The sequence below is a fragment of the Styela clava genome, chromosome 10 (assembly GCF_964204865.1).
Source record: "Styela clava chromosome 10, kaStyClav1.hap1.2, whole genome shotgun sequence".
Taxonomy (NCBI): domain Eukaryota; kingdom Metazoa; phylum Chordata; class Ascidiacea; order Stolidobranchia; family Styelidae; genus Styela; species Styela clava.
The window spans coordinates 17,318,043-17,331,632 of NC_135259.1; the positions used below are offsets into that span (position 1 = coordinate 17,318,043).

Consider the following 13,590-nt stretch of genomic DNA (forward strand, 5'->3'; position numbering starts at 1 on the left):
CATGATCTGTCTTTTTGTTATCACTTGTGTAAATTTTATTTTTCAAATTTTGTTAAAAATCAATGCCACTGCACCGCAAACTTTTTTAAGGTTTTTTTTACTGCTCAATATTTATTTTGTGATTTCGACTTTAATTTGTAAAATAAAGTTTCGCTATGCAATCAATACTTTGTCAGAATTGAAGCAGAAATATTGGGTGGGCCTTGCCCACTTCAGGAGGTACATCTCTTTTTTTGCGTGTGATTAAATCGCCTGGTACTCCCGAAGTATTTGAACCAAGATGGTGGACACCGGAACGTAGTATGTGTACCAGGTCAGGGTTAGCCATAATTCCTGGTACAAATACTATGAGAGTCACCTGGCTAGTCCCTGAACTCGTAATAGAAATAAAATAAGAAAAATTGAAATAAAATTATGGCCCAACCCTAACGTGGTACACATACTACATTCCGGTGTCCGCCATCTTGGTTCGCATAATACGTACCAACAATTATGTTGAACTGGGAGGATTTGAGTTCTTCTTAATTCAATAAATCGCTCCGTTGAAGCGGCTGCTGTTACATTAGAAATATGCTGACAAGTTTTACCCAGCTTTGTCGTCCATCGTGAGTCCATTTCATACCATAGCCAAGTAAAATTACCTGATGATGAATATTGTGGTATAAATTGTAAGTCTTTGATGTTGATTATGTGTAATTGATAACCATAATATTTTGATAGTTTTAAAAACGACCGTGCTATTTGGCACGAATGCTCCACCTAAACACTCTGTTATAAACAATATAATTGGTTGTATACTGATCCAGCAGTAATTTAATAGGATTTTCAGCATGCATTTTATAGAACTGTGGAGGAATTCCGACCTATTGCTAGGGTGACGTCGTGAAAAGCGATGACCCAACTGAGTTGACGTCGAATTTATAGTACTGGGTTCTACTCCCGCGATTGTTATTTTTTATTAATAAGGGATAGTTCAAAGACTTAGTTGGAATTAAGACGTAACACACTCCGTAAAACCTTCCTGTTATAAAAAAGAGTTCATTGCACGTCATCTTCGTAAGTTCGTAAAGATATTAAAAGTCATTCGTAATCACAAATCTGGACGTTTTAGTTCATTCGCTTCTTCTTACTTTTGTTTCCATCTTCGTGTGCTTGATGGTCTTAGCTTCTGAGTTTCTTCTAAATAGTTAAAAAAAATTCATACCTATCACATAGAAAGGAACGTTAGATATACAACTCAATCATATTAAGAATCGCGGCCTTTCGGACAAAAGTCCGAAAATAGCAGGGAAATCTGAGAAATCCTTTCATACGATGACTTTTTATCATATATAATCTTCTTTGAGCTCCTTTGAGTGATTGATTCGCCGAAACCATACCACACGACAATAACAATAATAGAAAACTGAGAACTATAATTGGATATTAAAGCCTATAGTGTCGCCACTAAATAGGAATGGTTGACTCCCAGCGGCTTCCATTCTCCAGTAAAACTGTGTGCTTACTTTTTTCTCGTAATTTGTGTTCGATCAATTTTTACTTGTTCAAAAAATAAAACTTAATTTGACTTGTAATAAATAAATCCATAATCTGGGAGAGTATAATATCATCCATGCGCATTATGACGCAAGTATGCGAGGACTAGGAAAATGAAAGACCAATCCCATGTCTTCAAGAACTGTACCACACTAGATGGCCGTTTTCACGTGCAGTACAAGTGTAGTACAAAGACTAATGTGGAACAAATATCGGGCAAGTGTGAGACAAACAGTACATTTCGACAAAATAGGTGCCTAAACTGTCGTGTATGCTTGACCCACTCCTCCACTTGGTATTCGCTTTTACGTATATATATTACAAGTGTGAGACAAGTAAGGCAAATATGGAAGAAGTATGGTACAGATATGAGACATGCGCGGCAAGTACAAGACAAATGGGACAAGTCCGGCATTTCAAGCAATTTTACAAGTAGGACAGCGGGCAAATTGAGGAAAGTGGGGAACGAGGAGATAACGAGATTTTTGAATTTCTCAAATCGAAATATTCCGGCAGAGCAGAACTTGTGGACTATTGGAAAACAAATTTTTGGGTTATCGATTCCCGTACTTGTAGCCAAACATTAATAATATTCCATCTCTTGTGTCCTGAATTCAATATTTAAATTTTAAGGTTTTTAGATCGCACGGGATCATATGCGGATAGAACTTTATTCTAACTCTACAAATGAATTGCTAAGAAGTCGAAAATACACAATGGCTACTCACAGTTCTTCTGCTGTAGATAAACGACTTTCCATTACTTCTATTCGTTTTTCTAGCATTCTAATGCGTTTCATGATGGAATATATTACAATCAGATCCAAGTTACCTGAAAGATTACGTTTAATAGAGTATGTATGAGTTGAATAAATATTAAAATGAAAATTGTTGAAGTTTACCAAATTAACTGTGATTATTCAAGAAACATTTTTTTTTAATATACATTCCTACTATCAGTGGGGGATCCTTTGTACAAAGTCGATGCCACGAATGAAAAAATGCGAGATTTGAAAAAAACACGAGATATGTGGTAAACGTACTCTCACGTTTTTAAGTTTTTAGCTCGCAAAGCGTTTAAAATAGAACTTTGACTCTGACAACAATTTCAGCAAAGATCGAAGTCAAGTTTTTTGACTGAAAAAGCAATTCTGGAGTGGTGAAAGAGAGCGACAGTCCATTTATTTAGAAACCCGATTTGAGATTTGGGTAAGGTGTTGAATTCTTGTCAATAAGAAGACAGGGTGAAATTTAATTTTACCTGCATCACGTTCTAAACTTCTTCTATCAGAAGAATAACCGTCGAAAGAAGTAAGCTGCGCAAAGTTAATTGTACTGAAATCATTGTCTTCATGATCACTTTGTTCTTCTACATGGAAATTAATTTGATTGTAATATCTTTGTATGAGGATACCTTTGTATAATAAGGTAATACAAGCTAAACGTTTGTTTTATGACAAAAAAATAACAAATTAGTTATTATCCAGTTACGGTTAGCGGTCGCAATGATTTGAAATTTGAATTTCCAGTGCAATCTGCTTTCTTCACCCAAACTCTGACTGCATAATCGCATTTGACCCGCAGGACACAAGTTGCGAACTCCCATAACACATTACATGATGGGACTAGATATCGTCGTTGCTTTGTATCTATGAATATTTTGTTTTCGCATTTGGCTAATTTATAGAGTCAGAGTAATATTTAACTCCGTTATCACGTCACAGTTATGTGCTGAACGTACTCTTACGTTCGTAAGAGTTTTAGCTTGCAAAGCGTTCAAAATAGAACTTTGACTCAGACAACAATTTCAGAAGAAAATCGGAGTTTTTTGACTAAAAAAAAACAATTCTGGAGATGTGTGAAAAAGCAGGACTTTATTTCTTCAGAAACCTGAGTTGGGATTTGGAAAAGATGTTGAAATTCTTGTCAATAAAAATATGGGGATAAAATTTTGTCTTTGATTTTACCTGCATCACGTTCTAAACTTCTTCTATCAGGAGAGTAGTCTCCGAAAGAAGTAAGCTGTGCAATGTTGATTGTACTGAAATCATTGTCTTCGTAATCGCTTTGTTTTTCTGAATGCAAATTATTTTGATTATATTATCTTTGTATGAGGATACCTTAGTATAAGGAATAGAAGCTGAAAGTTTGCTTTATGGGTCAAACTGAACTGTGGACGTTTGACATATTTTTGACATTATTGCAGTTGTTATGCTTTATTTTTTTGTTTTTTTTCTTTTGAACTACTTAATTAATTATTTTAATTATTACTATTCGCTAAAAAAATATTATTTTTCCATTATTCCTTGGATTTTCTGGGAACATTCCTGAACGTTTTTTTTGTCGATTCTGAGAAAACTGTTTAAAATCACGATGAATTAGCGGAAGATTTTTTTTATGCACGGTGAGTTAAAAATTTATTGTAATAAAGCGACTTTGTCGATTCTATTTTAGACGAAGAAAATACTTTGCTTCTCGATCCTTTGCATTAGGCTACGTACCTGATTCCCCATACAAATAAGTTGCGTCGTCATAGTTTGATGCAGACCATTTGCTAAATGTGAAATATAAATATACAAGTTTGCGTTTTTACATTCAAGACGTAGACTAGAGGATCGAAATTTCAATGGCATGGCCTCCTTAGCAATCTGGGGTTTTTCCCTCATGCCAACTATTTCATACATAATACCAAAATTCTACAGAGCCGAGCGTGAACGTATTAACCGTCTCGTGTAAATTGGTAACTATATAAATTATAAAACTGTCGGTGAACAGCTGGAACTGATATGGACAAACTACGACCTGTGGGTCAAATCCGACTCGTTGGGTAATGGCCCGCAATCGATATGGCCCGCATGATGCTGGCACAATCAAACTGAAACCAAATTTTGATGATTTAGCTAAAGAAAAAATAGCTCAAGGATATTGTTGAGATGGCGATTAAATTTATTTTTATCATCTGGTTCATTGTTTTTCATTTTCGCTTTTGTAACACTGTGAATATTGCTCATAAAATGTAACTTTTCACGTCACACTTACATGACCCGCCAGTTTCAGGTGGGAAATTTTTTTGTGGCCCCTGATCAAAAAACCTTGCCCGCCCCTACTAGAATCACGGGGGGTAAGCATAGTTTCGACCGTATATAGTATATAGTATTTTGAAATAATAAACAAACTTGGAAAACAGTTGGGTTATTTCTGAATATTAATAAAGATATTCCGTATTACTACCAAAAAACGGTAACTTGTTTTATCAAAAGTTATCAAAACATTGATAAATACTAAATGTGAATCAGAAAACATTAACCTGTTTTTTTTTAAACAGATAAATATCAGTAAATATTTCTCTCGAAAATACAGAGATTTGTAATTACGTTTCAAATACTTGTTTTACTCATTACCCTTACTGGTTTTGGTACTCCCGTAGTATGTATACCAGGTTAGAGTTTTTTATTCCGTTTTTACTTATTTTGGTTCTATTATGTGTTCGGGGACTGTCTGTGTTAGCCAAGTGTAATATCCCCCCCATCCATAGGTTCAAGTCCCTACAATCAACTTGATGTAAATAAAGTAGGCGAGCAAAATTAGTTACTTCCATATTGGTACACATAGTACTGGAGCGCCCTGGTTTCTATCACTTCTTTCTGCAAGGTTAGTAAAATCACAAGTTTTGACAATAAATTTTTGGTGTTCCGGAAACCCACATTGTACAATTTCTGGTATTTTCGAAAGAAAATTACTGGTTAAACTCCGTAAATTAGTTATAAAATTATTTTACAAAATTCCTCCCATACCTATTTTTAGTCTGTTCTTGATTGTCTCGTTGGGAAGCCATTTCTTTGATATAGGTTTGAGGTTCTTGACAAATACGGAGTACTGCTAGAATATATACTGAATGAGTCAAAATTGGGGTTACAGTTAACATAGAAACATTTAATGTTAACTATAATCCCATTTCTGACCAATCGGTGCTCCCGAAGTATATGAACCAAGATGGCGGACACCGAAATGTAATATGTGTACCAGGTCAGGGTTCGTCCAAAATTTCAGGTACAAATACTACGGGAGTCGCTTGGCTATTCCCCCAACTCGTAATAGAACTAAAATGAATGAAATTGAAATAAAATTATAGCCGAACCCTAGCCTGGTACACATACTACGTTCCGGTGTACGACCAATCAAAGGAAAGTTTTTATCAAATTAATTCTGATTCCTGTTTCTGGATTGACAAAAATTTAAACTTCGCTTTCTTGCACGAAGGAGAATTCGAAATTTTTGTACGAGCACTTGGTCTCTAGCGTCAGAAATTTTTATAATCTTATTTTCTAATTCCGGAGGTTTTGAAATCACGCAGAAAACCTTAAATTAACCTTGAAACCTTAAAAACAGAGTACCTGCGTAAAATCCTTATCCGCACTCCGGTTAACCATCGCTAAATACCATTGAACCTGCATATTGTTTCGTTTTATTTCTCTCTTACAGTGCGATATGGCGCTTGAGTCATGTCTGTTATTCAAATATTACATAAATAAATTGAATAAGTTGAATTTACTTGTTTTAGCGTATATATGATGATTTTCATATTGTTCCAACATCTTTATATTAATACTATTACAGCCCCATTTTTTTTTATATTGCTTTCAATATTTTATAGTTGATCGGCGGTGATAATCTTTGCTCAATAATGATAATATTAACCGCAATTTGTCACTGATTTTACTGATCGCATTTTTAAAGTATTGGCGCATCATGGTTTCCGTCTATTGTGAGATTATTGCAACGCTGCGTTGGCGATCTCATTGTAGCACGGGCGTCGGAACGTGTCAAGTCCCGTTGTGCACTTCCCTATATAATTACATATGCTAGTTCAGGTGCGTGTAACAGACGGCCCGCGGGCCACCACCAGGCCTGCCAAGCCGTTTAGTGTGGCCCTTCTTAGCACTCAAGTTTTTCCCCATTAAGTATAAAAATCATGATCAAAAGTTTGTTTAATAAAAATGCATTCACGTGGGTATAAATAGATAATGTTTTTTGCTCTTGCCGCTGCTTTAAACCATTGCCCGGTGCCTTTATTACTGTAAGGCTAAGCGATAGTCGCGTTCTCTATTATTGCGGTCCAGCTAGATTTTCGAATTTGGTTATATGGCCCGCTGACAAAAATGTTGCACACCCCTGTCTAGTTAGATTGTAAATCAATTATATTAGTGAATTTGATATTTGCGATATTAATATTATTAGCACAAAAATGTTTAAGAAACCAAGCATCGATCACGAGAATGAAACTTAATCTAATTTACTCTGAGAACTTATTCAACTTATCCGTGATCTAAAAACATTTTCGTAAGGCTGGGCATTGTCGACACACCATGTTTCATCACTTACAGGTCATATTTCAGAATTCCTTTTTTAAAATATGGCTTCAAAAAATAACTGAGCTATTCATCTCGACCTTTATCAGGTGGCAGGTCTATGTCAGATCGAATCAACAAAAACAATGCACAGAACTACTGTAGTATAGAAATGAATTTGTACTAAATTAGGAAACAAAGTATCTATCAACTTTTACACAGAATATCCAATTTTATTTCTTCTTTTTGTGATGATTGACCAGACCTATATGAAAAGAGCAGAAATTTGAAATATAGGAGATACGTGCTTCAGTCAACGCAAAACAAGTTTCCACGAGAAATCGTCTTTTTTAAAAACAAGACAGCGATGCTCGAATATATGGACACGGAGTAGTGAGGGTATACAGTCTGTCACAGTAGCCTACCCGTGACCGCAGTGTTCACGACTTCGTCTGACGACAAGGCCGAACTGCCTTAAAGAGCGTAATTTCTAATTTTGGTGACATCATCGCAGACAAAAACGTAACGCTCAGGGCCCACAGAAATGTTTGAGATAAATAAAAGTAATGAACTTTTAGGCGAAATTTTAGCCAATAAAAGTTTCAAAGCAATTGATCCACTAGTTAACGAGAAAAGCGATTTTTTATCATAACGATAGGAAGAAAAATTCTAACAACAACAAAAACATAATAAAAAAAACAATCTATATGTTCACTACGTGCCCCAAAATAAAGAAACCAGAATCAATTAACATTACATTTGTCTGGCAGAAACACTCAATATACATAAAATACAATCTCAGAGATTTGGACAAAGTCGATCAAACAATGATTTGACGCAAAGAGAGAAACTTGAAAATCCCCAAACGTCCCTAAAAAAAGTCCAAATGTTCTTTAAACTTGAAGCGCTTCCTTACACAGAGATTTGTTAAAAGCGAAGATGCGAGAAAATCATGAGGAGAACGAAAAGAATGTTTATTTCAATGAAATTTTCACTCGAACGAACCGTAGCAAACTTCAATCTTATGTTAAAGATACTATCTCAAACTTTTGTCGATATTATTTAAGATTTTCAACGAAAGAATGTATTTCGTTGACACCTTGAGGCTATGAAACAAAACTTTCAGTTGCAGACAGTATAGCATCAGGATGAATTGAACGTCATAATTAGTCGTAGACCGATCTAACAGAAATGGTAATTTGATTTTCCACGGCTTCACCACGTAGCGAAGTAACAGTCATTTGTTATTTTTGAAAAATAATAAAATGAATTCAATGTTTTTATATTGCAAAGCTTTAGCAAAGCAGGCTCTACTTTTATAGATTTCGCATTGCTTTTGCAACTCATGTACAACCCGCCGGATGTCATAAAATTATTCATCACACGAATTTCAAACATAAAGATGCTAGAATTGCATAGTCAAACAGGTCAATTTAAAGATTTATAATTTAAAGAAGTTCGTCACTCAGGTCTAACAATAATCTATGTGTTTGTTTCAAAAAGATCATATATTATACATAAATCTGTCAAAACCACGAAACATTTCATCAACGTACAAGGGTTCCACAATTTCATGAAATACGCCATCCATACAAATGTAAGTATCGTAATATATGTTTATGAATCAGGCAGTGCTTTATGCTTTGTTGTCTACATTCAATATCAGTAAAGGTACACCGACTGGGCCTTATAGTTCGGCGCGCCCGATGTATTAAAAAAAATATAAGCTATTTATTGACAGTGCACTTTATAATCAGGTGCGCTGTATGGTCCGCACAATACGGTACGTTTTCTTCAAATCCTCTTGAACCCGAAATTAAAATGGAAATTTTGCTGTTCTATTTTATATCATGGAACACTGTTTATGAAATATGGGACGCTTGTCTACCACCCATCTTTTCAGTTAACTGCGGTGCCTTACCGTACCGGTACCGATGCGCGATCTTCGTATCTATATATTATAGCATTACACTCTTGTCGTAATAAATTATCCCCGATAGCGTTCACAGTAACAAAACGATGCAGTTATTGTATTCTTGTAAAAATTTCCACATTATCTTTTAAACATTATCGTATGAATTTATATTCAAATGATTAAAAATAAATCAAAAGTTGAATATTTATTTTTTGCCGCCATTTTTCTCAAACTATGTTTGGTTACAGGAAAGGACTTAAAACCTGCTTATGGTGTTGTTTATGTTGTTTTCCGTTTCCCATTGTTGGATTGGAGATCTTTATACTTGGAATACTAATTAATGACACTGACACATTTGAAACGGTGGGTGGAGCTGTCGGCTTTATAACTCTTTCCATTATTTATGTTTGTGCTGCATGTTGTATCGTCTATTGCGATATGAGAAAACAAAGAAAAACAAAACAGCGCTCTAATATACAGAGCGTCAGTGAAAACTTTCAAAATGGCAATCAGGAAATGCAAAATACTGCGCCAGATCCTGAAAACATTGATGAAAAATCCATGGCACTCACGCCTTTGCCAAATGCCTCAAGTCACCAAGCATCATCTTCACCCAGCAACAGTGTAAACTCATTGACAATAAACTCTAGCAGATCTAGTACAAATCTCTATGATCTGCCACCACACGATTGTACGTATGTCACGCCACAAGTTGAAAATATTGATGCCACCATAGAAAACGACGTAAATGGATATCCACAGCAGACTTCAATTGCTACCCAACCCTGTATGCATGTACCAGAACCAGTGTGTTTATATAAAGATATGTATTCCCCTTGCTCAGAACAAGAACGTAGTTGCAAAATCACATCGTCAAAAGATGAATATCCCAGCATGCCACCACCACCCTACTGTCTTTTTGTCAAAAGTTGCATAGAGGATATAAGGTTCAAGGAATCACGGGAATCAGCCTCTTCCGAAGAACAACAAACTGGTTGCTCAGTATCGCAATCTAGTGGTAAAGACCCTCCTTGTTATGACGTAGCTATTTTGATGTAGAAAATGTTCCGTCAACGATGAATTTTTTGAAATATACATTTTGTTATATATTGTTGAATGATCCCCATACACACCTCATTATTAAAATACGACATTGACTTTGTTTAAAAGAGTGGTTCCCAACTTTTTCGTTAAATTCCTCCGTTTGACTATTTTGGAACTGTTTATTCCTCCCGCATCGGGCATAAAAATCCCTTTATTTAATCAGTCCTCATTGCATCCTTAACTAGTGCTATGCGCGAGTCGCTCTGTCGCTTTCGTACAGTTTGTGTAGTCTATAATGTGGGATGTGTGCATAAATAGGTAATATAGTAAAAATAAAGTACTAAAGAATATTAGTAATACAACAGAAAATATAAAACTAAATTCCTCACTGAGGAGAAAGTCCTCTTGGGTGGCGAGACGTGGGTAAATATATTGGTATTAGCAAACCTCAATGAGACGTTTCAGTTAAAATTCTCGTTGTTATTTCGATTTTTTGTAAACATGATGGCATACATATAATATTAAAAATGAAACTAGTGTCCCATTTTATCTGAAGTTGAATAAGGCAAATAAGTATATATCAGTTTCTAACCAACTCGAATTGTTTTATTAAACACCATTGCACCATGCACCATTGAAAATTCGTCTGTGAAAATTTCTGTGTTGCCCTGTTTCTCCTGGTGCTCCAAGCACAATATGTTCTCCAACTTTTTATTTCAGGGCGGGGGTCAAGAAGGGAGGGTATTATTTTGTTATTAGCGATAAAACGGTACTCCTGAAGTATGCACACCAAGATGTCGCACAACCTGAACCCTAACCTGGTACACATCCTAAGTTCAGGTTGTGCGCCATCTTGGTGCGCATGCTTCAGGAGGTCCGATAAAACTATGTATAATTTATGAAAATGTGTTTTGTATTTATTTGACTGATCATCTGCAATAGAATATGAGCCTCATTTTAATTATTCGAATACATTTTTATTTAAGAATCAAGGTATTTGAAATTGTAGAGTGGTGTTCACCCCTATAGGGGAAATCCCTGCCTTGGCAAGTGCTTATTTTGCGTAATGTTTAATTCATCGTTGGTTATCCTGTTTTTGTTTTTTCCGCAACAAATGAACCAGCCTATTTTGAATTCTCAGTGTTTGAAGGTGGAAAAAGCCGCCAGAAAGCAATTTTTTTACGTAATACTTGTCTTTTTCAGCAAACTTGAGGATCTTATTGTTTTTTAAGTTACCGGTTACGATGAGCTACCTTCGTGTCCATATATAAGGTGTCACAAAATAAATGAAACCTGTATTTGAGCATTACTCTCTCTCTCTCTCTCTTTATTTTTAGTTTTTGAAGGTAAACGATCATCATGAATTCCCGTTTATTCTCAAGTCATTGTCGAAGGTGACAGTTGCACTGTGCAAGATTTTTTTAAACTTTATTCCACGCGCATTTTCACCAGAGCAACCTTTCGCGGGCCGAATAAAATTCCAAATGGCGAGTTGTTTGCACAAAAAACCCGGTATAATATATTCGGTCTATATTTGCAACGTCGAAAGTATATTTTCAATAGCATTATCGAAAAGGTATGCAAAATAGAAATTTTTGGCACTCCATTTAAAAGCTATTGCAAACGTAAAAAGCGAATGCAATTTGTGTGCTACTTTGATATATGATCTCAGTGGTTTTAGTTAGGGTTGAGATTAGGCGTTACGCAATTGAGATCGCATACCAAAGTTGCCTCGTAATTTATAAACCGATCTATTGTTTAATATTGCGACAACACATATATTGGTCTTAGGACCCTGTTACAGGTAGTCTTATATACCGTGATACATTTTCACATTTATAAAATAAAAGTATTCGTGTCTATATCGAGATATTTTAAAATAAATTTTGAAACTATAAGCATAAACTCTTCTAAGTAAGAGTTTTCCAAATAAACTTTCTACCTCGTAAGCATAGCCATTATATATACATGTATATATTTCAAAATACGTGACATGAAATTAATTGAAAATATAAATTAAAAGCTTCGTCCCCAAAAACTTTGTTTACTTTTTCAAATTATTGTCTGATTTATAAGTTTTTTTTTCATTCGTCAATACGAGCGAATAAAAAGTAGGGGTGTGGACTCGTCTTCGCCATCTTTTCCCGATTGGTGTGACGCAAATTCAGTTCCAGCGTTATTCGAATTTATTTCGTCATAGTCCAATGTTGTTTCCGAACTTATAGTACTTCGCCAATTCATTTTTTCGTCCACTTTGGATTTCAAATTCTGACAAAATGATTTTAGTCTTTTGTAACAAATGCTGGCTCTTTCAAAGATATTGCATGTTAAGTTGTGTACATGTATATAAGCGACGGTACAGAAAAATACAACTAGGAACACAAGAGCCAATCCAACACCCATGAGCGTTACAGTTTCCCTATTGAAGCCAGCAATTGTGGTCGTTGTAACAATCAAGGCCAGATATACAATGATAAACATTGAAAAACAAACAACCTTTCGACCTGAAATACGAAAAAAACAATATATATTAAAATATATGAGAGCGATGCTAATATATAAGAGTATAATGGAGTGGTACGCGTATACAGTTACAGTCTTACACAGTATGCTGCCGGTACCCGCAGTGTTCACAACTGCAAGATCGCTAACTCAAAGATGAAATCGCTACAAGAAGCGCTATTTTTAAATTTGATGACGTCATCACATACAAAAAGCGAATCTCTTAGACTCTCAGAGTGAACGAATCTGAAAATATTTTGTGCGTACCTCGTTCGTCAAAATGCGGATATTCACACTCTGATAGGAAATAACTTATGTTATGATATTCATAATCAATAAATATTGTCATCTCCTATTTTAATTTAATATTTCCTTTAATTGAAAATTTGATTACAGAAACATGGTAAAATGCTACTTCAAAACGAGAGAAAAATTGACAGTTTTTTAGGCGTAATACATACGTCTCCAAACATATTGCTCATACTCGTACTGAGCCTGAAGCTCGTCATATTCTTCCATGGATTGTCCAACCATTGTATTGCAGTTCTTTATTCCACACTACCTTCCAAGAGAATTATGTTAAAATAATTGCATTTGCGCGCAATCTGATGGAATATTTGGATTAGAAAAGGTGTCCAAATGTAACCTCCGCCTAAATACATTGCTAAGATTAGATATATAGAGGCTTACCATACGTCCCGCTTTAGGCGGTACAGTCACGTTTTTTAGCGTATTGTCCCGTCGTCCCGAAAAGACGGCCAAAAGTCCCGCTTTGGCGTTCGGCCATTAAGCATTTATGCATAATACACTGAGGGAGCGCAGCGCTAGCCTACTTACTGAATGCGTTATTTGTTTGTTACGTTGGTTCCCGCTAACACTGTCAGCGAACGTATCACGTGTAAAATCGGTACTCCCGGAAGTCAAGAAGTATGCGTACAACCTGAACATGGTATGTGTACCAGGTTAGAGATCAGGTTGTGCGCCATCTCGGTGCACATACTTCTCGGGAGCGTCGTGAAGTCAAAACTAATTGGTCTTGTTCTGACGTTTACGAAATGTAACATTAAACAATGTCTTTTCTGAAGTACTTTTTATCTACAAAAAAAACATGCTTGTCGGGCAAATAAGTAAATTCTCAATGCTTCAAAACCACAGACTATTTCATTATCCTTTCTTCCTTTCGCTGTACATAAAAAATCTAAATTCGGAATATTTGTATCGTTAACGGCAAGTCTTTTTCATTTTT

At 35.5% G+C, this 13,590-nt stretch overlaps 2 protein-coding genes across 4 annotated transcripts; both read right to left on the reverse strand.

Moving 5' to 3' along the window:
* Positions 1 to 67: 67 nt before the first annotated feature.
* LOC120338056 (uncharacterized) lies at positions 68 to 5,973 on the reverse strand. Of its 3 annotated transcripts, none has more exons than XM_078116854.1 (6): positions 5,330 to 5,973; positions 4,037 to 4,089; positions 3,503 to 3,610; positions 2,797 to 2,949; positions 2,265 to 2,367; positions 68 to 1,179 (listed from the first exon to the last, which is right to left on the reverse strand). In XM_078116854.1, exons 1-6 carry the CDS (start codon positions 5,458 to 5,460, stop codon positions 1,113 to 1,115), a joined length of 615 nt encoding a protein of 204 aa, XP_077972980.1. In that variant the 5' UTR covers positions 5,461 to 5,973; the 3' UTR covers positions 68 to 1,112. The 3 variants fall into 3 exon arrangements, with proteins under 3 accessions (XP_077972980.1, XP_077972981.1, XP_039261918.2); XM_078116855.1 differs by having other exon boundaries at positions 2,797 to 2,901; positions 5,330 to 5,972; XM_039405984.2 differs by having other exon boundaries at positions 2,797 to 2,904; positions 5,330 to 5,967.
* Positions 5,974 to 11,825: 5,852 nt separating this feature from the next.
* LOC120338401 (uncharacterized) lies at positions 11,826 to 12,979 on the reverse strand. Its single transcript, XM_039406387.2, has 2 exons — positions 12,806 to 12,979; positions 11,826 to 12,346 (listed from the first exon to the last, which is right to left on the reverse strand). The coding sequence occupies exons 1-2, from the start codon at positions 12,876 to 12,878 to the stop codon at positions 11,934 to 11,936; spliced, it is 486 nt and encodes a 161-aa protein (XP_039262321.2). The 5' UTR covers positions 12,879 to 12,979; the 3' UTR covers positions 11,826 to 11,933.
* Positions 12,980 to 13,590: the final 611 nt, after the last annotated feature.